This window comes from Plectropomus leopardus, chromosome 8 (assembly GCF_008729295.1).
Source record: "Plectropomus leopardus isolate mb chromosome 8, YSFRI_Pleo_2.0, whole genome shotgun sequence".
NCBI lineage: Eukaryota > Metazoa > Chordata > Actinopteri > Perciformes > Serranidae > Plectropomus > Plectropomus leopardus.
Window position 1 is genome coordinate 26,792,520 of NC_056470.1, and position 23,910 is coordinate 26,816,429.

At 39.7% G+C, this 23,910-nt stretch overlaps 1 protein-coding gene across 1 annotated transcript in view; it reads left to right on the forward strand.

Moving 5' to 3' along the window:
* The first annotated feature begins 1,873 nt into the window (after positions 1-1,873).
* The window catches only part of LOC121946929 (metabotropic glutamate receptor 4-like), a 165,192-nt gene continuing 143,155 nt past the window's right edge, over positions 1,874-23,910 (forward strand). The window contains exon 1 of the mRNA XM_042491761.1: positions 1,874-2,407. Within this exon, the coding sequence (XP_042347695.1) occupies positions 1,874-2,407 (534 nt within the window). The remainder of the gene's footprint in view (positions 2,408-23,910) is intronic.

The following is a 23,910-nucleotide window of genomic DNA, read 5'->3' on the forward strand; positions in this document are numbered from 1 at the left end:
AAACTGAACAAATATTTTTTTTTTTTTTTTTTTTAAGAATTGGCTTCCTACTTATATTCAGAGGCTGTTTGAAAGCAGAGAGTGCATGTACAAACTTAGGGGAACAGGTGTGTTTAAAAAAAAACAGGGTGAGAACAAACATGATGAGCAGATGTGTATCTATCAGAGGGGTTAATTTGTGGATTGGATGTGATAATGAATTAAAACTGTGTAGCTCACTCTGAAAATTTTTAAAAAATGAGTGAAAATATGGTGGTAAATGAAAATAAAAATAGGGTATGATTATTATTTTGGATGAAATGTTTCAGAATATTGTTTCTATTTCTCTTTTGTCCTTCTGATGTTTGAACCAGATTTTGTTTTCTAAAGATGAGTTTCTAAGGTGAATATTCTAAAGAGAAAGGGTAGGTATAATAAGCTTCTCGCCGAGGGCACCAGATGTGCTAGAACCGCCATTGCCAGTTACTGCCACTACACCTCCATTCCCATTAAAATACTTGCAAAATATCACTCCTCCACGACGATGGATTTGACAGCTGCTGCAAGGTAGCACAACTTTGTGGTCCTGGATGAGCTTTTGCCCTCTGTGTCCTCTGACACAGGCCGCACCACGGCGGGAGGCTGTATGTTAGCATACAAAAGCAGCATGAGGTAAAGCCTCACAGATACGTGTGTGTGAGAGAGAGATGGTCAATTGAGAGTGAGAAAGAGGGAGGGCTGCAGGACTCTCCCACTGTGTCCAGATCCTCTGCTCTATTAGTCTGGCACTGTGGGGGAAGTAAGCCTACTGTTGGGACGTGCGTACGAACACACACACACACACACACACACACACACACACACACACTCTATTGATATAAAGGGAAGGAAAGACGATGAGGGATTGGATGTGCAAAGAGCAGATGTGTTCATAACCCGAGGAATATTGTTTCTTTGATTATCAGAATCCCTTGCTCTTAATTTAGCGCTATATTTCATAACCTTTTGGTAAAACAGTCTGGAGAGGATCTACATGAGCAGAGCAGTGTGCGGTTATGAAGTCAATGGAACAGTGCCAAGCAGCAGCAAATCAGTTATGCTCAAGGCACATAGAAATAATTCATTGCAGTGCTCTGAAAGCAGTGGAGGCATGGGTGCAACACAGAACAGATTTCCTGTGTTGAGTTGCAGAGTCCAGGTATTATTTATGCTTGAATTTCAGGATCCAGAAAATAATTTGGTTCTCTAACTGACCCATGCAAATGTGCTATGCAGCTCGGAGTATGACATCAATTATAATATAGCAGCTCATCTCCCATACTCTTATGGGAGACTTAAGTAGGACCATGTTGGAGGCTAATACAAGGCTGTATAAATCTATTTGTTGCTCTTCCTGTTGTTTCATCAGTTTTTACACCTCTCGTTTCTTTTTTCAGGAGCCTGCAGTGGAGCCCGCTGGGTCATCTCGTGACTTCCTGCTTGCTTGAAGGACCAAAAGGAGAGCTAAATGCACCTGAGTGATCCTGGAGAAGCAGAGAAGAGAGGCTAACTTCCCACCTTTGTTCTCGCCTTATGTGAACGCTCTCTACGGACTCTGGCTCAGCTCGCCCTGTGCTGTTTCTGCATGTAGCCACTGCTCTCAGGTGCAGGAAAAGAGTGAGACAAGAGGAGAGAAGAAAAAGATAAAGAGAGCGAGGGCTGCATAATTAGTATTACCCAGTTTGTGTCAGAGCTAGAAACCATGAGAAGAGACTTCTGAAGAACGACTGTGCTCTGAAAAACATTGCGGCTAACCTTCAGGACATTTGTATGTGTTTGTGGGTGTATGTGCGCACACCTCTTTCATTTTCAAAGGACTTGAATTTGTATTTGGATGCAGATTTAGCCTTTCATTATGACTCTGCGAGGAAGCTTTGAGAGAGCGTGGATTGGCTGCAACAGAGGTGTCTGCTGCTGGGTGCTGCTGCTGGCTTGTTATTTCTCGATCGCCTTGGCAGCCAAGCCCAAAATGCCAGGCCACACACACCTCAATTCAATACGCATTGATGGGGACATTTCTCTGGGTGGGCTGTTCCCGGTGCACGCCAGGGGAAACGATGGCAAAGCATGTGGGGAGCTGAAGAAGGAGAAAGGGATCCATAGGTTGGAGGCCATGTTATTTGCCCTGGATCGTATCAATAATGACAACGAGCTGCTGCCTAATATCACTCTGGGGGCGCGCATCCTGGACACCTGCTCCCGGGACACCCATGCTCTGGAGCAGTCGCTGACATTCGTTCAGGCACTGATTGAGAAGGACTCAACTGATGTCAAGTGTCTCAGTGGAGGGCCGCCCATCATCACTAAGCCTGAGAGAGTGGTGGGAGTGATTGGTGCATCTGCCAGCTCTGTGTCAATCATGGTAGCCAACATACTGCGTCTCTTCAAGGTCAGTTCAGCTTCTTCCTCTTACTTTACTTTTTCCTTCTGAACATGCTTGCAGTGTACAGATATATTCATGATTCCTGCACATATTTAGGGACATTTCAAAACTTTTCCATGACTTTTCAAGAACATATATATTCACATCAGTTTGAAACGCAGCTAAAAACGACATATAAGGAGCTTGAAAGTCCCTCTAGGGCAGGCGGGAGGTGAGATGGATGAGTCCAGCAAACCCTGGACTTTTACCCGGGAGCCCGCTGTTCGCTTCACATATGAATGTAGAGCCAATAATTTTTCAAACCTATGCTTGTGTTGCACATAAACTTAAATAGGAGGTGTTTTACTGATATCATAAGTTCATTCTGACAGACTTTATGCACCTAACGAGCAGAAACTGTACATTACCTGTTAAAATGGAAGTGTATTTTGAAAAGACACAATGTATTTAACAGGCGTCAATTGACAAGAGCCCTGAGCCGCAGAATGCACTTGGTTCAGCACTGTGCAGAATATTCCCTAAAACATATTTTTGGAGATCAGACTTTTAGTTGAAAACAATATGAAAGGGAAACTTTGCATTTTAATCTGACATTGTTTCCATATCACCAGACTGTGTCCAAAGTTAACTCTAATGGAATAAACATGCATACACAAACACACACACACTTTTCATTCAGTGTTGTTATTGTTTCTCTTTTGACCTTTGTATATTCCTCAGAAGCTTAAACCACATTAGTTTCAGACTTTTTTCTTCCACTGTCCAGAATACCATGCACTGATCATTACACCATAATTCTCCTCACTAATGACATTAATTTGCCAAGACTCCTTAGTGTTGCCTTCCTCTAATTAATTCAGGGAAGCCATGCATAACACCATGGGCTCATTGCTACTGCTGTTGAATATAGTGCACAATATGAGCCTCAGCGTTGTGTTGGCTCAGCAGATGCAAATATTATGTGCAAATGAGAACAACACATAAACAGTATATGACAGGACTTTTGTAATACCTGCTCAAGGCTGTCAAACCAAACTACAGGCCACAACCGAACTAATGAGCGTAAGGACTGTGTCAAAACAGGTTGGCTCTTTTTTGTAATATCCCAACATTCATAGCAGACTAGCTGCAGTAGGAATACAGCAGTTATGTAGTGTAAGCCCTGCTCTACCAACACAAGTGAGGACCTCTTACGGGCTCTTCAGGATTGACAAACATGTTTTTATGAATCCAATGACTAAAAAAGGGACATATGTGCCCACTCATGAATCTATTTAACCTTACAGAGGCTGAATATAAAGTATCATGGATATTCATTTTACCTTCCCTGTTCCTTATCCATTTAGCTTTGGGCGACAAGTGAAGTGGCAGTGAATATAGCGAGAGCTTCCATTGATGTTCAAACAGCAAGAAATACAATATGTAGCCATTGTTCTGTTCATGCAGGCTTCATCTTTGAAAAGAGCCCTATAGAAGACGAAGCATGGCTCACCCGCTGTTAAAGTGATTGTGTTTCACCTGCCTGCCACCATCCTGGGCCTGTAAAACTGCTCAGCAGAGGGCTGGAGGGTGATTAGTATGCCACATCACAAGCATGATCGACATGTCACAGTCTTACCAACTACGTAACACAAGGCTGGCATCTGTATCCAGCCATTACAAACCAAGGCAGCGTTTCCCCTATATGCATTATGAGTGTAGCTCCCATATGCAATCGACTGGCTTTTTCTCTACTATTAAAAGCAAAAGTTGAGGACAAGCAAGGACTATAAACTGAGCACCCCCAGATAAGGTTACTACAATCAATCAGCCGCCAATCGTTATCAGTTAATATTAAATAGTTTGAAGAGCAATCAGAGGAGCTGATCAGATGATACAAAACACATGAGACATTATGGAGGCCTTATGGCTTAAAAATAAGATCGCAGTATGTTTAAACTATATCGCGATACACTAAATATGCCTTGATTTTTAAAAATGTCCTCCAAACTACTGTAGACTGCTGAAGTACAATATTATTAAATGGACTATGGTTACAATAAAGATGAGGAAAAAAGACACTGTTTTTATAAGAAGGTTGAATAAAATATTGTTATAAAGAAGTTTAATGGAATACTATAATAATAATGTTTCAAATGTACTATTATAATAAAGGTCAATGAAATACTATTTAATAAAAGTAAAGAAAAGGCTGTTATAATAAAGGTTAAATATAGTACTATAATAATAATGAAGTTAAATATATCACTGTTATAATAAATATAAATAAAATTTTGTTATAATTAAATTAATCAAAGTGAAACCACTGGTGCTTTTATTTTGATTCACCTTGTTGATCTGTGAAGTTTCTTGTGAATTTGTTGCTTTCAATCAACAGTTGGATGTTAACAGTTAGAAGAAAATTGCCACTGCGCTTTTAAACATGAGGATGTTTTCACTGTGAGTTGGAAAAAATGAACAGCTCTCTTGCTCATACGTCAATAACATTTGCAAGGTGCACTGGTGCTCCGCGGTCGCAAATTGCAGTTAAATAGTCACGTCCTAGACACTTGCAAATACAAGGACACACACTTTGCCTGCTCACACATCATTGCTCAGGAAAAAGTGATTTGCATGATGATGGCCAAAATGCAGAACTCAAAGCTTCAAAAAGTCATTCCACAAACCAATGGGTACTTTTACTTTACCTTTTTTTCTGGTCTAAAATCTTTCTTGTATCAGGGGACTCACTAATTATCTTCCGGTGTCAAATTATGAAACTTTCACACTTCAGCATCGTTGCTGGAAAAAAATTTGTGGAATCGATCTTCTGGTGCCGTGCATGGACCTGTCACATACTTTCACCATCAGGAAATGCACATTCTTATTATAAGTACCACTAAAAAAATAGATGGTTGGTGACATACTGTATCTCACATTGTCAGAAACTGTCTCATTGCTCAGTACAACAAAGGCTGGTCACTATGTTGCCCCACCACTTTATGTCACATGCCAACATTTTCTCATCCTGCACAGAACAGTTTTATATATGCACTCAGTCTGTGGGAGGTGTTTCGACAACAGGTCAACAACAACCAGTCCACAATCACTTTCTGCAAAAGCAGAGGGTGTGGGAGACAAGTGACACTGCTCAGCAAACCTCGATAAAAAAAGACCCAAAAGTCAGAAATAAACAACTCCATCCATGCCACCTTTACATCCCTGCAGAAGACACAGCTTGCAGCAAAAAGAGTCCCCGCATTAGCCTCGAGACACTGTTGAGCGTGCATCCCGAGAGGCTAAAAACCCAACCCCAAATGTTCCACCACACAAGGCTGTCAGTGCTGCCAGACTTCTTGTGGAGGGCACATGAAATCGCCGGAGGAGTTTCTGTCCACTCACAGGCTTGTGAGACGTCTTCACACAGCTAATTGGCAAGCCTCTGTTTGGGCAGGATTTTGCCAATGAGTTGTTGTGTGTTCCAAATAGCAAGCCAAATCCTGCAGTGGGAGCAAATGATTTAGTTCTCTCTCTCTCTCCCTCCCTCTCTCTAAAGGGCATTGAGTTGCTCCATCCAAGACTCTGTGTTTTTGGGGGAAAGAATGAGTTTTGTGTGAGAAAAATGCGACTCAGATTCTGATAGCTAAGATGGACAGAAAGTTGTTCTCCCTGTAGGCTTAGGTCAGAGCAAGCAGGGATCCTTTTTTTTGATGGACAACAGCCCTAAAAGGTATCTGCCCAGTGGGCTTGAACAGCCTGCTTGAGAGGGCCTTGAGCACGACCGGCAAATCCCACTGAGGGACATAGGAGACTGCTACAGGATGCTGCCACTTCACCCCAAGCAGGAAACACTATATTTCAAAAGATGGATACTAAAACTATCTCTCTCAAAACCACTCATGGCAAGAGATAGCTGACACGTACACTTTGAAATCTGGAACTTGCACACGTAGCAGGAAACTCGAGAGTTTGTGCTTCAATTTCCTTTACTTACAGTTTCTTGGATGGTCACGCAAGCATTGGATGACTGTACCATTGCCGGGTACAATCTTAGAATCTCAAGTATGTCCGTGACATGATACAAGCTCTGAGAGGCATTGGGTGAGCAGCCATTAGCTGAGCATGTTCTGCATATCACAGCGTGGCAGCAGAATAACCAAGAGCTGCTCCTGTCTGACTCTCTGCGTCAGCTGTGGGATCAGATGGAAGGAGGGAAAAGCGTAAGAACAAGCTTTTAGGTAATAGAGTTATGTGCAAATGCATCCACCTCCAATGGTGGATGGGGGAAAAATCAGAGGGTGTTCAGTCTCTACATGAACAGCTCACATCCTCTCAGCTTTAAAAAGTATGGGGAAGTCTTGAGTCAGTGGATGATGAAACATTTCTGACACATTTCAGGTTTGTTTTGGAGCACTAATGTGGCATGACAGTGCACCCAGCAGAAAATGTGAATGGTAAACAAGCAGGTTGGTCATAGTGCTGCTATTTCAAAAATCTAACCTGAAAAACCCAGAGCACACAAGGGTTTCTCCAGTCTAAAAATGTAACACTGTGATTACTGTACAACAGCAGGGTGTTTCTCAACCTTTCTTTCTTTATATCTACAATCAGTTAAATCTGTCATTCTGCAGCTCAAAAAAATACATGGAATTAAATAGTTTATTCTTAATATTTTGATTTTAATTTATCATGGTTGTAGGCCTTCTTACATTTCCCAATGGCAAACATGTGTAGCATGTACACTAAATTGAAAAAAAAAGTTTTAACATTTCATCAACTGATTATTGTTTTGTCCACAGCCTGGCGCCTTTTCCTCTAAATTTTACTGAACTCAGTAGTGTTGTCTAGCTTTCAAGTCCCATTTCAAAAAAGAAAAAATCTCTTAGAAAAATAAAGAATTTAAAAGAGAACCATTTTCAAGATTCATTCATGTTATTCTTTTGGACAACAAAAATAAGTGAACATGACCAACTATATTCCAAATCTGAGAACTAGAGTGCTAAACTCAGATATGTGATGTCATCAGGTATAAAGTCTGGATCTGCTCTGTAGAGAATGAATTGGGAAAGATTTCATAGATGACACCTAGAGCAGCCGGGGGGAATGATCTCAGTACATTAAGACATTTTCTGTTTAAGATCCGAGATCAGTAAAACAAAATAAAGCTGCAAAATTAAAATACCAAATAATCATTAATAGCCCACTGCGGAGTAGCCAACTTGTAAAAAATAACTAATTGTCTTTTAGACCTATTAGTAATGTTGAAATGCTAACTTTGACTTAATAGGCTGTGTTACCCTCACTATAAGGCTAAAGTACATTATGCAACACCTGACAGATTTTTTTGGAAATGCGTCCTTTGACAATGAAGATTACCTACCCCTGAGCTAAATGAACAGTGAATCTGTTTATACAGCTTACATTTCACTAAAAAATGCTTCATCAACCATGCTGGAAAAACACACGCCCCACTATGTCCCTGAACTGAAAATACTTTATCTAACAGATACAACAGGTCAGTGTGGCTTCCCTCCTTGCTTGTGTTTGTTCTTTCTTTGTTTAGTGCTTTTTTTCATAATTTTACACAAAATGCCAAGGAGATACCATTAATTGCAAATATAAATGAAGAACCACCTACAACACCGGTGGCACCCTTCCTTGAAAAATTTTTCTTTAGATGTTCTTTCCTGTAATATTTCAAATAAGCATTGCAGAGAACTGGGAAGCTTTAAAAGCCTTTAATCGACTTATCTTCTGTTTTGCACACGACAGCCAGAACGATTTTTCATGAATCACACTGATAGGGAAACAAGAAGCCATGGAAATGGGATTTGTATGGGGCCCAGAAGTGGCCCCAGGTGAAAAGAATAATACTTGGTTTAATATTTTTAATAATAGTAGTCCTGCACAAGTCACAAGATGATTTTGCATATGTATGAGTCAGACCCTGTGCTTCAATTTACTGTCATGAACCAGATGCATATCACCCCCTTGTTTTAGTTAATTTGTGCCCCTTTTTCTGCAATTTTCTCTTCAGGATTTAATCTTCATGCCAACAAATTTAATAATGTAAACAAGTAGATAAAATGTTCCCACTGTGCTTAATTTAACTTGTTATCTCCACAATCCACCATCCTCTGTTTTTGCATTACACTCCAATCTACTTGATTGGATTGTTTGGTTAAATAATGGTACTTTGATCAGGTGACTGTTTAGATAAATGAGCCTTGTGTAGTAAATAGCATCAGTTTAAATTTCTATTGCCAGTAGGTGATGTTGTCCCCCTTTTCAACAAAATGACCAAAATGTATCCTCCTTGTTAGCTTGTCATCCCTCTCCGTCCCCCAGGTCCGGACCCAGACCCATAACCGATAAATTGAAAACAATAATCAAAATTTGACGGAAGCATGTCCACTCGAACTGGTGCAGCATTTTTAGCACTAATTTACAGACCAAGAAACTCTCAGACCAATTGCATATGTGAAAAAAACCCATGTGATGCTATTCAGACAATCAAGACTCTTCTTAGTAATTTAATATGCCTTATCGTTTTCTCTGTTATCATGCCATTGCATTTCCTACATTATGTTACCTGCTTGCTAAATTTTTAGAATTGGTGGCAACTAGATACCAACAGTGGTAACCTTGTTGGTATTCTCACTACTTAACCACTTGAATACCAAATATAATATGAGAAATTCTTCCCATGTCGTAACCACAAGCTCACAAGTTCAAGAGACAACAGTTGCAGAAATAAGTGACTCTGTCAAGAATCAACAAATTGCCAATTGAGCATTGCAAAACACAAAAACCCACGACATATTTAAAGTCTCTACCACTGCTATAATGAAAACTGGAATGATGTTTTAGCGTATTGGACAGAAAATTGGCAAAGTTTTCATTTTCTCCTGGTTCTGATGGAAATGCATGAACTTCAAGTGAGTTGGGAACAAAATTATGCGTATTGTCTGGCAGTTGTCCAAATGTATTGCGGGAAATGCAGGAAATCACTAACTGAGGCAGAGGAAGAAGAGTTAAGGGAGACAGGGTATATCCAAGATAAAATAACTCACAGGACATAAGTTAAAAATGAAACTGATGACTTATAGCAAAACGAGAATTTTCCTCGGGTGGATTTTTCCGTCTAAACATTTGTCACAAGCCTTCAATGTGGCCTTTTTGAATTCCTGAGTGTAACATTTACCAAGACCCACCAAAAACCAATCTGCTACAATTACATACAATCCCATGTGCTTGACTGTAATGATACAGAGTATTCAACACAAGGGTTGTGCTTTCACACAGCTTGGCGTGGCTCAGCTCAGCAGGCTTGGCTCTTTTCTCCATCATTAAAGTCACATAAAACCATAAGCAGGACTCTGTTGAGTGGCAGGAGCGGTTTTGCCATTCACCACTTCCCTCTAATGATTTCAAAACTCTGACATGGCTTCTTACAACCTTTCAACCTGTATTTGTTTTCCTGACCTCAACTGCTGGGCTTAAACTGAAACTGAGACGATGATGATGATGATACTGGTGAACCTTTATTTTGCATTTGATGCAGTCTCTAGGTTGTTTTGAAGACAATCTAGAACAAAAATAATGATGTTAAGAGATGTGCAAATAAGTGGTTGTGGCTTATATATATATATATATATATATATATATATATATATATATATATATTATATATATATATATATATATATATATATATAATATATATATATACACACACACACACATATGGAAGCATGTCCAGAAAAACAATATATAGAAATTTCATAATTATATATTTAAACTTTTTGATAATTTTTTTGATTGTTTTTGACTTTTCTTTTTTGCTTATTTTCAGGGAACTTTCTTGTAACTTTCTACTTAATTCCCGCTTAATTTTAGGCCATGTCGAGTTGATCATTGCCATTTCCCCGTGCTTTTGATAGAGATCAAACCAATTTGCTCTGGTTTTAAAGGGTTAACAGCTTATCAGTAGGTCTGCTGGTTTGTTGCAGCTCTTTGTTTCTCTTCATGCAGCCTTTTTTTTTTTTGGTGTGTTTTTTTTTTTTTTTTTTGCTTCATCAAATTTTCATGGTTATTTGATGATCTAATAAACACAAAGAGCACGCTCATGAAAGCAGACAAAAAACAAAATATACCACCAGTATGCTTTTGGACCTGATGCTGTTAAACCTGCTTGCTGTCCTCATGAGGACAAGAATTTGTTTCCTGATGATAGCTGGCTTTATGCTCGCAATTGTTTTTCAGCTCCTTACTTTTGGGCTTTTCCTTATCCTGCTCACAGTCTCAGAGTGGCTGAGGGCGAAGTGTTTGCTCAGCACTTCAGAGCAGGCAGGATTCCGTCCCCATGGTGTGTCATGAATATTTTACTATATTGTTACGTAATTTACGCCCAGGGATTGGGGTTGAAAGCTCCCTCTCTGCATCCCCTCATCAGTGGGTCCGGGCAGCTCTTGGTCTGTTCTCATCAGTTGCGTTTTTTATACTGCCTTATAAGCAGGAGCAAAGTGCACCAGCACTTGTGGTAATTAGTGGTTGGTTGCTTATGATACTCAAGACAGACCGAGTGTAATTAAAGCTGCGGGCTTTAGATTGTGTCTTATACATCACTGAAAACAGCTCCACTGACTGGCTTGAGGGATATTGCTGCAGCAGTCAGAAACTGCAGGAGCATGCACTGTTTCAGGTATGGAAGTTGACTTGCTGAGACAATCATAAGCTTCCAGACAAAGGAGGGGGTGGGGGGGCAGCTTGGGCAACTTCCACACAGCAGCTCTTTAAATTAGGTACAAGCAGGCACAGTGAGTGTGCAGGACTAAGTCTTTCCTCTGTGGAGGAGTGAGCTTGAAACCCGGGAGACGGATGGTGTGTGAGGAGAGCAGAGGTGGTAGCTAGGTATAGGCCGAGCAGAAAGAGGAGGCTTAACCAGTTGCCTGTTGTTCTGTCTGTGAAGAAGAGACCTTGCATCCGCCTCCCTCTTCTCTCATTAGAGACAGAGGCAGAGGCCCTCAGGCACAGTGCCTTACTCCCCCTCAGCATTTCACTGTGTTGAGACAGTGCTCTTATTGGATTACCCCGTCAGCCTACAGTGAAGACACGCTGAAAGCTTTAGAGGCTATCAAATATATGCACACAGCTGCTTTTTACTCTTGCTTGTTCATGCTCAATCCATTCATCTGGCCATAAAGGTAAATATCCATTTCAGTTCATGTCAGACCTGAGTAAAATTTCAGCAGCATTAAAATAAAATGTATGTTAAATTTTGCTGTGAAGCTATAGTAATGTGTTCAAAAGGGTTGAACGGGTATATAGTTTAGCTAAGTTCCATTTTTTGGCATGCCCACTGTTTTGTTAATAAATAACTCGTTATTAGCTATAAAAAGTTAAGCTGTCATGGTTAATGTATTAGCAAACAGTTGCCTATTTACCAACACATCCTTGTTTCCTGCCAGGATTATGCCCCAAAAGCAGGTATTTTAAGCCAAAACATGATCTTTTCCTAACTCTGTCTGAGTGTTTTTGTGCCGTAACCTGTTAACAACAGCATTGCCGAAACATTTAATTTCATACAAATGTATTGTATCCATGGTTTGCAGAAATACACAATGCCATCATTTTTTAGGTGACTGAGTTGGGTCAGATGTCCACAGACTCAATAATAGCAATATAACTTTGGTACATTCTAAAGTAATTGTTGTGCTCAATGCGACTCCTCAGAGTGTAATACAGCTGGACGCTCCACTCTGACTTGTTAGTGCTTCATCACAGCTGGACAGTGCTCCCATGGTGTGTCCTGTCACCTTCACAGAGCCTCAACAACCTGGAACTGTGTGGTAATTGAGGGGAGAGAAAGGTCTGAATAGGAGAATTGATTCTGACGAAGCTAACTCCCATTCTGGGCTAAGTGTAATTTGGAGCACACCACGCTACATTAGCTCATTCGTGCAGCCCATTCCCTGAAACCCACCCACCCATGTCCAACAAAATCCCATGTACTCACTGCAATCCCCACACCCGGAGAGTCCAAGTGACACGAACAAACAGGAAAGCAAATCAAAAAAATGCCTTAAAAACAAGCAGAAAGCAATTGTTTTCAGTGTGTTCACAGACCAGTGGGCTTCCATGGTTTTTATCTGTGCCCCCCAACTCTTGACTTTTACAACTGAGCGGACCAAATCCACCAAGCTGTCTCTCCCGACCCCAGATTGCAGACATCCCCCATCTACCATGCTCTGGCTACAAAGGAGCAGCTCCTTTAGTTCAGGATTAGTTCCAACTCAACTCACTTTGCCCACCCAAGCCCAGGTGGTCAATTCTCAGGACAGTCATGAGTGAAGGCTGCTGAGAGCCTCGCCTTTTTTATTCTTGGCACTATTTTATCCCCCTTTCTCCTGCCGTTTGCAAATCCCTCTGCAGGCAATCCCAACCACTGCTGGTAATCACCAAGCGCAGCGACAAAAAGCTACTGTGTGGTTGTCTCCTGTGCATTCTCTTTCTCGATATGTTAGGTCTCACTCAAATTAATTTCTGGTATTTAATTAGTGTGCACTAGCAGGCCCACTGAGGGGATGCTGGCAGGAGGGGAAAAAATGTCTTTTCTTTTTTAAATGTATGATTTCATTCTGCTGAGCATTGCTGTGAAATTATCAAAGCAGAGAGGGGACAACGGAGAGAGCAACATAAACACCGACAGGGTTTGCTTATGTTCGCTGTGTTGGAGCTGTCACTACACCACAGTGGTTACAATCCTCCAATCTTGAACATTTAGATGTGCATTTGGTATCCTGCTCTGACTTTTCTCTAAAAGTTTACAAAGAAGTAAAAAAAAAGAAAAGAAAAGCATCCTCAGAAGAGAATAAAGAGTGTACAGCCGTCACACAGTTTCCTTGAAAAGAGCGTGGGATTAAAGGCTTGGAGCTGTCTCACCTGCATAATCTCACCATCAACCCAACAATCCATCACTGTCCTGCTGTGTTGAGGCTTAAAATTTACTCAGACTAAAACAAAAGGTTTGACGCCACAATGAAGAGAAAAGAGAAACCCTCGAGTAGCTCAAGCCGATTTAAATTAGAAGTAATCAATGGTGCCATGACAGCTTTAGTATTGACTGTGGGAGAGTGATTTTTTATTTTTCTTCAACTTGAACAGTCAAAGTGATAGTGTCAGCTGGTGAAAAATGACTGATGAACTGCAGATGTTTATTAATTTCAGCACAGCAGTTTATGTGTTCTGGTCTTTACCAATAAATATAAAACGCACAACCAAGAAAAGGTCAGTATAATAAAGATTTCATGCGGCCACTGTAAAGTTGCCTGAGATCTTAAAGGGATTGTTCTGTCAGCCTAATGCCAGCCGATATCCTCAGCCTACCCTGCAGCGGCGACAGAAAGAGAAAGTTTGGCCGCCTTCAGGCTAAGCAGCTTGGACATCATCCAGCCTTCCAGCACATGAGACAACATGGAGGCTCCCATGAGTCACTGCTGTGTCACACAAAGGGACTCGCTTTCTGGTCAGAGGCAGTTGGGATTTACCATGAAAACACAACACTGAAGCTATAATTCTGAAAATAAATAAAACTGTGTTGAATTGATTCAATACTTTTAAGATGTTGTTTTGTGTCGAGCACTGTGATATTGTGAAGGGACATGCATTATGGATGTTATAGTTTTCATGCCCCAGTAAGGACAAAAATCTACATTTTATACCGTGAGAAAAAGACTGTTATTGTGGCAGTCATCACAAGGTCTTTTGCTATTTCTTCCTCTACTGTGTGTTCAGTGCCCTTGATCATCCATAGAAGGTATTTTGTCACAAAGCGCAAAAGAAAAACAGTAGTAAGGGGCCTTCCACACCAAAAATGATAACTATAACAGTACCAATAACTATATATTGTTTTAATATAATTTTAACTCAAGTGGATGGGTCCACACCACTACTATAATGACAATGACAGTGGTAAACAATATTGTTGGGATAAATTGTAGAACAATTTCATGAAAAATAGAAACACTGGCAGCCAATAAGAATCCATCTGATTGTTCAGAATGCTACATTCAACATGGAAGATGATACTGTGGAGAGACTCAGCATTTAAGTCCAAAAATCCCACCCCTGATTAAACAAAGAGTCGTATACAGTACTATCAAGAAGGACATCTTGGATGCAGTCAGGCTAATTAGTAGTTATTGTCATTATTATTATTATTATTATTAAGGTAGAGAGTCATAAAGCAGTTAAAGGTCATCAATATTTCCTCAGCTGCCGACAAAGCTGGAGCACACAACACATGCTTGCCACCGCTGTTAACAAATGTCATTGTTCATCAGTGTGGAAGCTAACATCATCATCTTTACAGTCAGTGTATCCTCATACAACTGTGCGTAGAATATCTAACTAATTAGTGCACCTACAAGTCAGGCTAGGCTTATGACAAATATCATGGCTGGGCTTAATCAAGCTGCGTGATCTGGTCATCTGGGGGAAAGTCCTGTATTTGTTTGACCCATCCACCACCACAACCTGCTTCCTTACACTGACTTTCTTTGCTCTTTATACTACCTCCCTCTTCACTCCAGTCAACATATTTGTAAGATGCAAACAGTGCATGAAAACAGCCTCTTAAAGTTAGCATCATAGTTATCGTTCTTGTTGTGGATGGAGAGTATACAGCCACAGTTATATGCCCAATGACAACATATAATATTTAGCTGATATTTACCATGTTTGGCATCTTAGCTTTCCATGCCAGCATGCTATTATTTGCTAATGATCACAAAAAAATGAACGACAGCTCAGGCTGATGGAAAAATATAATATAATATAATATATAATATATTAGTAACTAATATATTAAGCCACAAATCAAAGAAATTGACAAATTGAAATTATGCCCTGAGGACAGTACTAGAGAAAAAAGGGATCAAAAAAGTCATTACAATTCATCCTGAAGGGGACATGAATATCTACCAAATGTCACTGAAATCCATCCAATAATTCAAAAATCGAAATGTAAACCTCATGGTGGCAAGTTAGGAACTGTCTGGGAACTATGAAGATTTTGTGCCAATCCGTCCAGTAGATGTTAGGATATTTAAGTCCTGATCAAAGTAGTTGACCAAGTGACCAGCAGACCAACACTGCCATCCCTTGAGCCACGCTGCTCACAAGGCTGATGGTCATTGTGCTAATATTGATATTGGACATGAGGGTATTGCCTACAATCATACTGATAGGTAAAATTGCTATAGGAAAGGAAAAAAGATACTAAGCACCAGCTAAATTTTGCCTTTAATGATGTTAAATTAGAAAGTCATACATCTTTTACTTTTAAACAAAGGCTGATTACTCACAGTTGTGCAGCAGTTAGCATCAGGGCAATCTAATGAGGATAGCACTGGTGCTGGTGTGATTTTTTACTGATGTATTTCTTCATTAATTCCATTGATTTTTTTGGGCAGAAATCACTGAAATTGATTGACCTAATCTCACCCAGCACCTTGAGATATATTTAAAACACACTCTAGAGACATAATTTAGCTTTTTTTTTTTTAAAGCTGTGGATCCACACGATGATTAGGGTATTGATTAGCACAAAAATATTTGCTTATTCTTTCCTTAAGTAAAGGCTTGATTTTAAGAGACGTGCCTAGAAAAACAATTATGTGGTTGCTTTTTCAAAATGAATGTTAAAATAAATAAATAAATTAATGAGCTGAGACAAGACACAAAAATGAAATGGTTTCAGCGACCGTGACAGCTGATATTTATGTATGCCAACAGGCAAAGATGAGATGAGGAAAAACAACTTTATAGTGGCAGTACACTATTCATCTATTCAGATTTTTAAGCCATTTAAAAACATCCAAACCCTTTGCTTCTTGATTTCTAAAGCTCCAGCATACATCCCTAATGTTCTCACACCAGATGGTCCCCCATGTCTCATGAATTTGTTTACATTTTCTTCTATTATGATTCCCTCAAGCACTTCCAGTTTTCAGTTTCTACAGCAGTGCAAAGGTGGAGTGCTGCCATCGAGGAAAGAAATTATTTGCATGGCTTTACAGCGGCTGCCATTTTATGAAGTCAGTTGATATTTAAAACCAGTGTCCAATGAGATTGGCTGCAAATGTAGAGGCAGGATACAGAAGCCAATCAGGCCTGCTCTCCAAATATTTGTACACATTCACATTACCAGCTGGCAGAGGGGGATCAATTCTCATTTACAGGCTAATTATCGTCTCAGAAGCTTCCTCACTCGGTAAAAACACAATAAATCCTCACAGACTAGCTGTCCATTTTGTCACCACCCCATCACCTTGTTTCTTTAACCTGCAATCATTGAGCTATCAAGATTTGAAGACAAACACACACCTGGATATTGACCTGGCCGTCTTCAAGCTGGCGTGACAACATGCCTCATTTCCTGACACGTTCACCTCATCCTTCTGTGGCTCAAAGTCAGTGTTTGGACCTGTTCAGAGCAGAATTGGAGCACATTGCTATTGATTTCTGAAAAATGTGACATGTTGATATTAAACTTTAGATGACTGTTACATAACAGCAGTAAAAATCTCTGCCCTCCTTCTCCGAGGATAATTCCCTCAATAAATTCTTATTATGAAATGGTGTATCAATAATAATTCGATCTATGCCAGTGTGGGCAGTCTGAATGATTAAAATTCAGAATAATCATTCCACCCGTGGCACCAGCAGACATGTAACTGGGTTGAGCAGCCCTGACAACAGCAGCAATAAGAATAGTAATAAAAAATAATAGTCATTCCTCAAGAGGCCACTAAGCCTCTGATTCTTTGTGAAATCGTAGGAACCAGCATTTTGTATTTCACATTAGAGTAGAGTTTTGTATCCTGAGGTCCTCTGTATTAGTCACCACTGATTCGTCTCATATAATACATTTTGTTACACAGGTAAACCTGCAGTTTGCCCTCTGATGTAACATATCTAGTAGGTCATCTTATCTGATCTTAGTTGCACTATACATTACAGACAACAGCTAGGCTATCCCTGTAGTATTTAAGCATTCGACACAGGCCTCAAAAATAAAAATGTCGGGGGAGTGTCTGTATACTTGGGCATTGTCTCTGGCAGTAATACTCTGGATTCAGTTTCCCATCCCAAGAAAAATTAAGAATTATTTAAGCGTGCTACCAAGCAACATACTGTGTGTTTTTGTTTGATGAGAAATCCTTTAAGCGGCCACAGTAATTATGGAAGGAGTAAAGGAGGAAGTCAAGGTGAGGGGTGGAAATTAGTGGGACAACAAAAAGTTGTTCTTTAATGGTAGACAGCTGTTTGTCTCCTTTTTCCAACTTAGGGACAAAGATTTTTAAATTATGACCACAAAAAGTCCTCCTAACCTTAAACATGGATTTGTTACCATCACCATAATGATGGAGCTCCCCAAACCTTTACAAAGAAGACATTTTAACCCAAATCACAATGTTTTTCTAAATCCAACCAAGTTGTTTTTGTGCCTGAACTTAACCAAACCTTACCCACAGCGTGGTCACATAATAAGACAGATATATTTTTAAAATAAATTATTCATTTGAAGATAAACTGTTTTAGTATTAAGCATTTGTTTTGCACATTTTGGTTTTCTAGATGAACAAACTAACCCAAAAGCAATTTAAAGGTTCTGTATGTGACATACAGAACACTAATATAGCAACAAATCATCTGTAAAAGATATTGGAATAATGCATCCAGAGCAGCTGTGTGTGTGTGTGTGTGTTGTGTCCCAGCTTCTCTTTGGTTTATTGTGGTAAACTGGTCTAGCAGCGCGAGCATATCCGACTGGCTAGCTAATCGCTGCGACTTTGCACTGCACACTGCATGACCGTCACCGCTGATATCTGGGAGGCAGCATCGCTGAAGCATTACACCCACCCTGTTGGACTGTTGCTATGTTTAGCGCTGCTTATGGAGTTTACACCATTAGCTGTTAGCCACCTCCAAATTGAGAACTTTGATTTTTGCGTAGAGACTCTTTAACCACGTGTTTATTAATAACACGATAAAGAGAAGCTCACATAACCATAAAGAAGAAGGTAATTTTCACCCAAACCAAGACACTGTCTTTAATCTTAAATGATGTAAGGGCATCAGATCAGAGAAAGAGGGCCAGGACAAACAACAAGTTGGAGCATTTGTTGCAATAACTACGAATGTTGTAAAATAAATAAATAAATAAATCTTAGTTTAAATGTAGACCTAATCTTTTTAATGCGTTGGACTCAATTATCATTTTGAAGATTAACAGTTTGATAAAAGGCTGTTGGTAAAGAAATTAACCAATAAGTTATTTGACCCTCAGATGAGTTAAAAGAAAGTATATTAGTCCCTGGGCCAGATGTACAGGTGTAAATAATGTAAGCACAAAAATTTGTGACGTTATAGCGACAAGTCCTAAAATTTAGACAACAAAATAAGGTTTGGTTAGGTTTTAGCTCACCAACAACTTGGTTAGGAAAGATTATAGTCATGATTTAAAGAAATCAACGCTGATACATATGTTGATATTTATGCTTTTTAGGCACAAAATGTAGATGATATAGTTTTTTACAGTTGGACAGTGTGTTTCACATATACAGCACAGCGAAAACAACACAGAAAACAACCAGGAGTTTCTCACTCCATCTCTCTGCGTAAAACTTCTGCAGGTTGTACAGATTTGACTCATGGAGTTTCTGGGTCATTGCCAAGGATGCTGCAGTTTCCCATCTCAAGCTGCTTTTAGTGCTTTCATATAGAATGATATCATCTCAGGGTGGAGATCTCTACCCTGCTGGGCTCCTCGATGAAACTCTATAAATTGAGACATGATCCACGGCCTCAGCAGTGTTGTGAGCCTCTGGCAGCTCACAACACTGCTGCTCGCACTAAATGAAATGTCAACAGAGCGGCAGTTTAATCACATTAACAATGTCACATTCCTTATTTTGCCATGCATGACTTTCTAAATCAGGGAGAGGATTTACTACTCTTTATATTACAACCTGCTGTCTTTGGTTTGACCCCAGATTTACTGTCTCATGTGTCTCAATGGCACTGCAAAGTCAACAGTACAGATGGTAAACCCACAAGATCCCACTGACCCCAGCTGGAGCATGACCATTACTTAAAACCAGAGCGGCATCGACACAGGGATGAAAACAGTGAGGGAATGGACTTGTTCCAAAGTCATTCAAAGGTGTTGTGCCATTAGCTTTGAATGATAGTGCAGTTTGTGCATGAAAAATCAATATCTGTGAATGAGCATAACAAATATAACTTTCTATAAATTCTGTCACTGATATATTGGGAGAACAAATGTCGTTGATGCAAATAGTTGAGACTGCATTTTGTCAACAATCTGTTATGTGCCTCGGGAGAAACATGAAATCCTCAATAAATGTCTTTTTCTGAATAAAAGATCAGACATAGTATATATTTTTGGTACATGCAAAAAGAACAAACTTTTCTATAACACATACTTCCTGTAAATATAGTAACAGCTCTTAAAACATTCCTCTCTATAAGTAATCAAGGGGGGAAAAGCTTTAGATAAGTACATTCAATTAAGGAAAGCAGGTAATTATGCCCAATGTGAGTGTGAAACTTTCTGTAAAACAAACAGAAATTAGTTTCAATGGTGCTTAGAGCGCTCCAGATTAAACCCTGCAGAAACTTTGGGTTTAATCAGTGTTTTTTTCCTTAAAGCACAGGATAAAGGTCACGGCAGGATAAAGAGGATAGCACGGTTTACATCAATCATCAATTTTGTCTGAAGCCATGAAGCGATGTAGAAAATTATCTGCAAAATGTTTTTAAAGCAGTCCACACAGCAGCAAATGCATCCAGCCAGTCACAGCATGCGTCTTCCTTGAAACAGATTACCTGTGCAGACAGTGACACTTTTGTGTTAAAGCCATTGCCATCGACTCAGTGAATACATTACCTGCCTGTGTACTGTTCTCACAGTTAATCAACTAGTCAGTGTTAATGGAGGCGTCAGATCCTGACATAGACACTGACAGTGAGTCTGCAGCTGCAGTACAGTGCTTTTCTCCTCCATTTTATCTCACTTTTGCTAAATGTTTTAACAGCACAAAAGACACCTCTGGTCAGCCAAAATGGTGGTGATTTTGTGTTTATGGAAAAAATGATGGGAAATTAGTTCTTAAAGCAGCCCTGAATGTGTTGGGTAGAGCTCAGCCAAGTTAACAGCAATGTTTTTAATTGGTAAACAACAAGACATGGCAGATTGTTTTGGCAAATGCTTCTCACATTAATCACATGTGCTTCATGCATGAATGCGTTTCCCAGTAATTTAATATTGCATTATAAACAATATGGATTGCATGTGACATGGAGGCCCATTAAACAGTTCCCCTTTGTTCTCCACGCATGACAGAAACAATAGGAGGCATCTGGACTTCCTTTTGTTGTGCTCTCTGCATTGAAAAATAACACATTATGCTCATTATCAAGTTAGAACATGCTTACATATTTTTAATGGTCAGCGACACACATGTTCTCGCAGGAGTATGATCCAAATCAGGGTATCAGCAACCAAAATTTCATGTTTCTCTGACTTTAACATACTGATATGTAGTAATTGAAGCCATAGAATGACTGTAACATAGAATCGCAGCTCTTTCTAACATGAAAAATCACCTAGAAACCTTTTGAAAAACAAGTGAACATGTTCTGGTGGGAATGTGATGGGAAAATGCAGGAATAATGAAAAACATTGCAACAAAGGTTCCATGTTTTCCAGACATTAGCATGAAGCTACATGTACATTAGCAGTATGCTTGCAGCTGAAGAGTGACTGCATTGGAGAAAAGCGCCATTTTCTACCATGAAAGAATCACTAATAAAAGTTTCAAGCACAATCAGACATGTACCAGCAGGATTATGATCCAAAATTGGGGAGAAACTGACAACATCAGCAACCAAGTTTACATGTTTCCCTGACTTAAGCATGTAGCTACATGTAGTAGTTGCAGCTGGAGGGTGACTATAATGGAGAATAACTGCACATTATACTGTGAAAAATCACCAATATAAGATTAATTTACAAAATCCACAATCAAGTTAACATGGTTACCTTAGGTTTGCACAAGGCTACATGTACATTAGCGGTGTACTTTGAGCTGGGGTATAACCACAACAGAGAAACGTAGAAACCAACTTGGCCACTTAAAAAAATTACATTCTTTACTTTAACACACAACATACTAAAAAGCCTAGGCTAATAGGCCAATATAAGGTGAAAACTATTAAAAACGGTCCACAGTGAGCTCTGTGGATTATCCTGAATGGTCTGGTCAGAATAAATTTATTTCTAATATTACTATTATATGACATACTGTATGTTACTGTCACTAAGCAGGATGTGTTGTATATGGCTCAATACGGGCCCACTGTGGACAAATTATACACAGCCGTGTGTTTTAGCCTAACAGCGAGAATCAGAGATTAAGTGCATGTGTCCATCACCTGCAGCTTTAATGGATATCAGAGTAGCACGAGGCCTTCAACAGCCATGCATTTTTAAATGCTGTGTCATGTCATCAAATACAACCTCAGTGTATCTGGCAGATTTCAGAAGTCAGCTAAAAGCATTACTACCAGGAGTAAACCATGAACTGCGACGGGTTTGTTAAAATAATTAATCAGTTGTAACTTTAAAGCAGTGCAACAACAGTCTGTAGAGTTTCATGATTTTCAGCAAATTTACTTATTGATGTAAATATTTTATGTTGCCGTCAGTCTTTGTAAAAGCCACATCGAGAGTATTGCACCTATGTTTCTTCCTATTTCAATTTGCAGGTCCTAAACATCAAAGATCTGCCTCAGGTGAAAAGCCTGGTTTGCTTACACATGGAGAAGTCGGCTGTCTGTTGGCATCAATGTCAAAGCGCACACAGGAATGACTCGATTGAAACACTCAGGCAATCAGCCCGCGCTGCTTACAGACTTTAGCTAGGCACAGCTTGATTTTGAGCAGGAGAGACTGCAGGCACACTCACTCAACCCACTCTGTTGTCTCATAACTGCTGCATACTGTGCTATCAATGCTTTTCACCGCCCCATTTCTCTTTTCTGCAAGTTAAGCTGAAAAAAGAGTAATGAAATATTTAAAATCCAAGTATTGGGGTTTGCAGAGGAGTGCCTTTCTTCCTCTCCGAGTCCCAGAGGCATTGCACATGTAGGTGTAGTTTGACGTTGATTTAGTCAAGATAATGAAACACAACTTAAAGGAGAGCATAAAGGGATGGGCAAAAAAAAGAGGGGTAAAGGGACAGTTCACCCCAAAATCAAAATACATATTTTTCCTCTTACCTGTAGTGCTATTTAACAATCTAGAATGTTTTGGTGTGAGTTGCCGAGTGTTCGAGATATCGACCGTCTGCCCTCTCTCCAAAACAATGGCACTTGATGGCGCTTGGCTTGTGGTGCTCAAAACGCCAAAAAATATACCTTTGAAAACTTCAACAGCCGTGTCTCTTTCAAGAAGTCATGACTGGTTATTTGAGATAATCCAGAGACCTTGTTGTGAGCAGTTTCATGTACAAACTATTTTCTTCTCTACCAACTGTATCACCGCCATATAACAGGGATGGTAAATGATTGTTATTGCCATTGTTACTGTTTATAAAGTGCTGCCGATGCTCATGTTATATGTCACACAAGAGGCTGTTGGTGTGACATGTCATGACTCTCGTTTCAGGGATGGTGACATCGCACAATCACACACTGGAGCGACATGATGCCGCCATCATTTGTTTCTGTGTTTTAAAAATGCAAAGGCGGCGTAAAGAACAGACTTTGTAATGATCCTATAGTGTGATCTCTATGTAAAAATGGCCATTAATGGCTATTAATCCTCCTTGTATGAGTGCTAACATTAGCTTGCTCAGTGGTACGAGGTGCCAGCAGTAGATGCACGCTTCCTCCTGCCCTGTTATACAGTTAGTGGTGTTGTTAGGTAGAAAGAAAGTAGTTCCTATGTAAAACTGCTCAGAGCAAGGTCTGTGGATTACCATGAGTAACTGGGTCATGATATCTGGAAAAACACATTGCTGTTGAGTTTTTCAGATGTATTTTCTGGCTCTTTGTGCACCACAAGCCAAGTGCTATCTACTTCTATTATACTGGAGAGAAGAGACATCTCATCTCACAACAAAACAATCTAGAAAACTTGTAAATAGCACTACAGGTAAGAGGAAAAAATCTGTATTTTAATTGTGGGGTAAACTGTCCCTTTAAGATTTAGATGGCGCCTATTAGCTGAGGTAACATGAAAAGACCATCTCCTGCTTGTTTACATCAACGTTTCAACTGTTGTGACATTGCTGCCAAAGGATGCTATTGAACTGGTCTCTGTGGGATGGGTTGTAATTTGATTAAACAATCTATGCAAATTAGATGTAATTTGCATTACCTTTTGTGCACTTCAGCACAGTTAGTTGTCTGCAATTAAAATGCTTTTGAACAGGGGC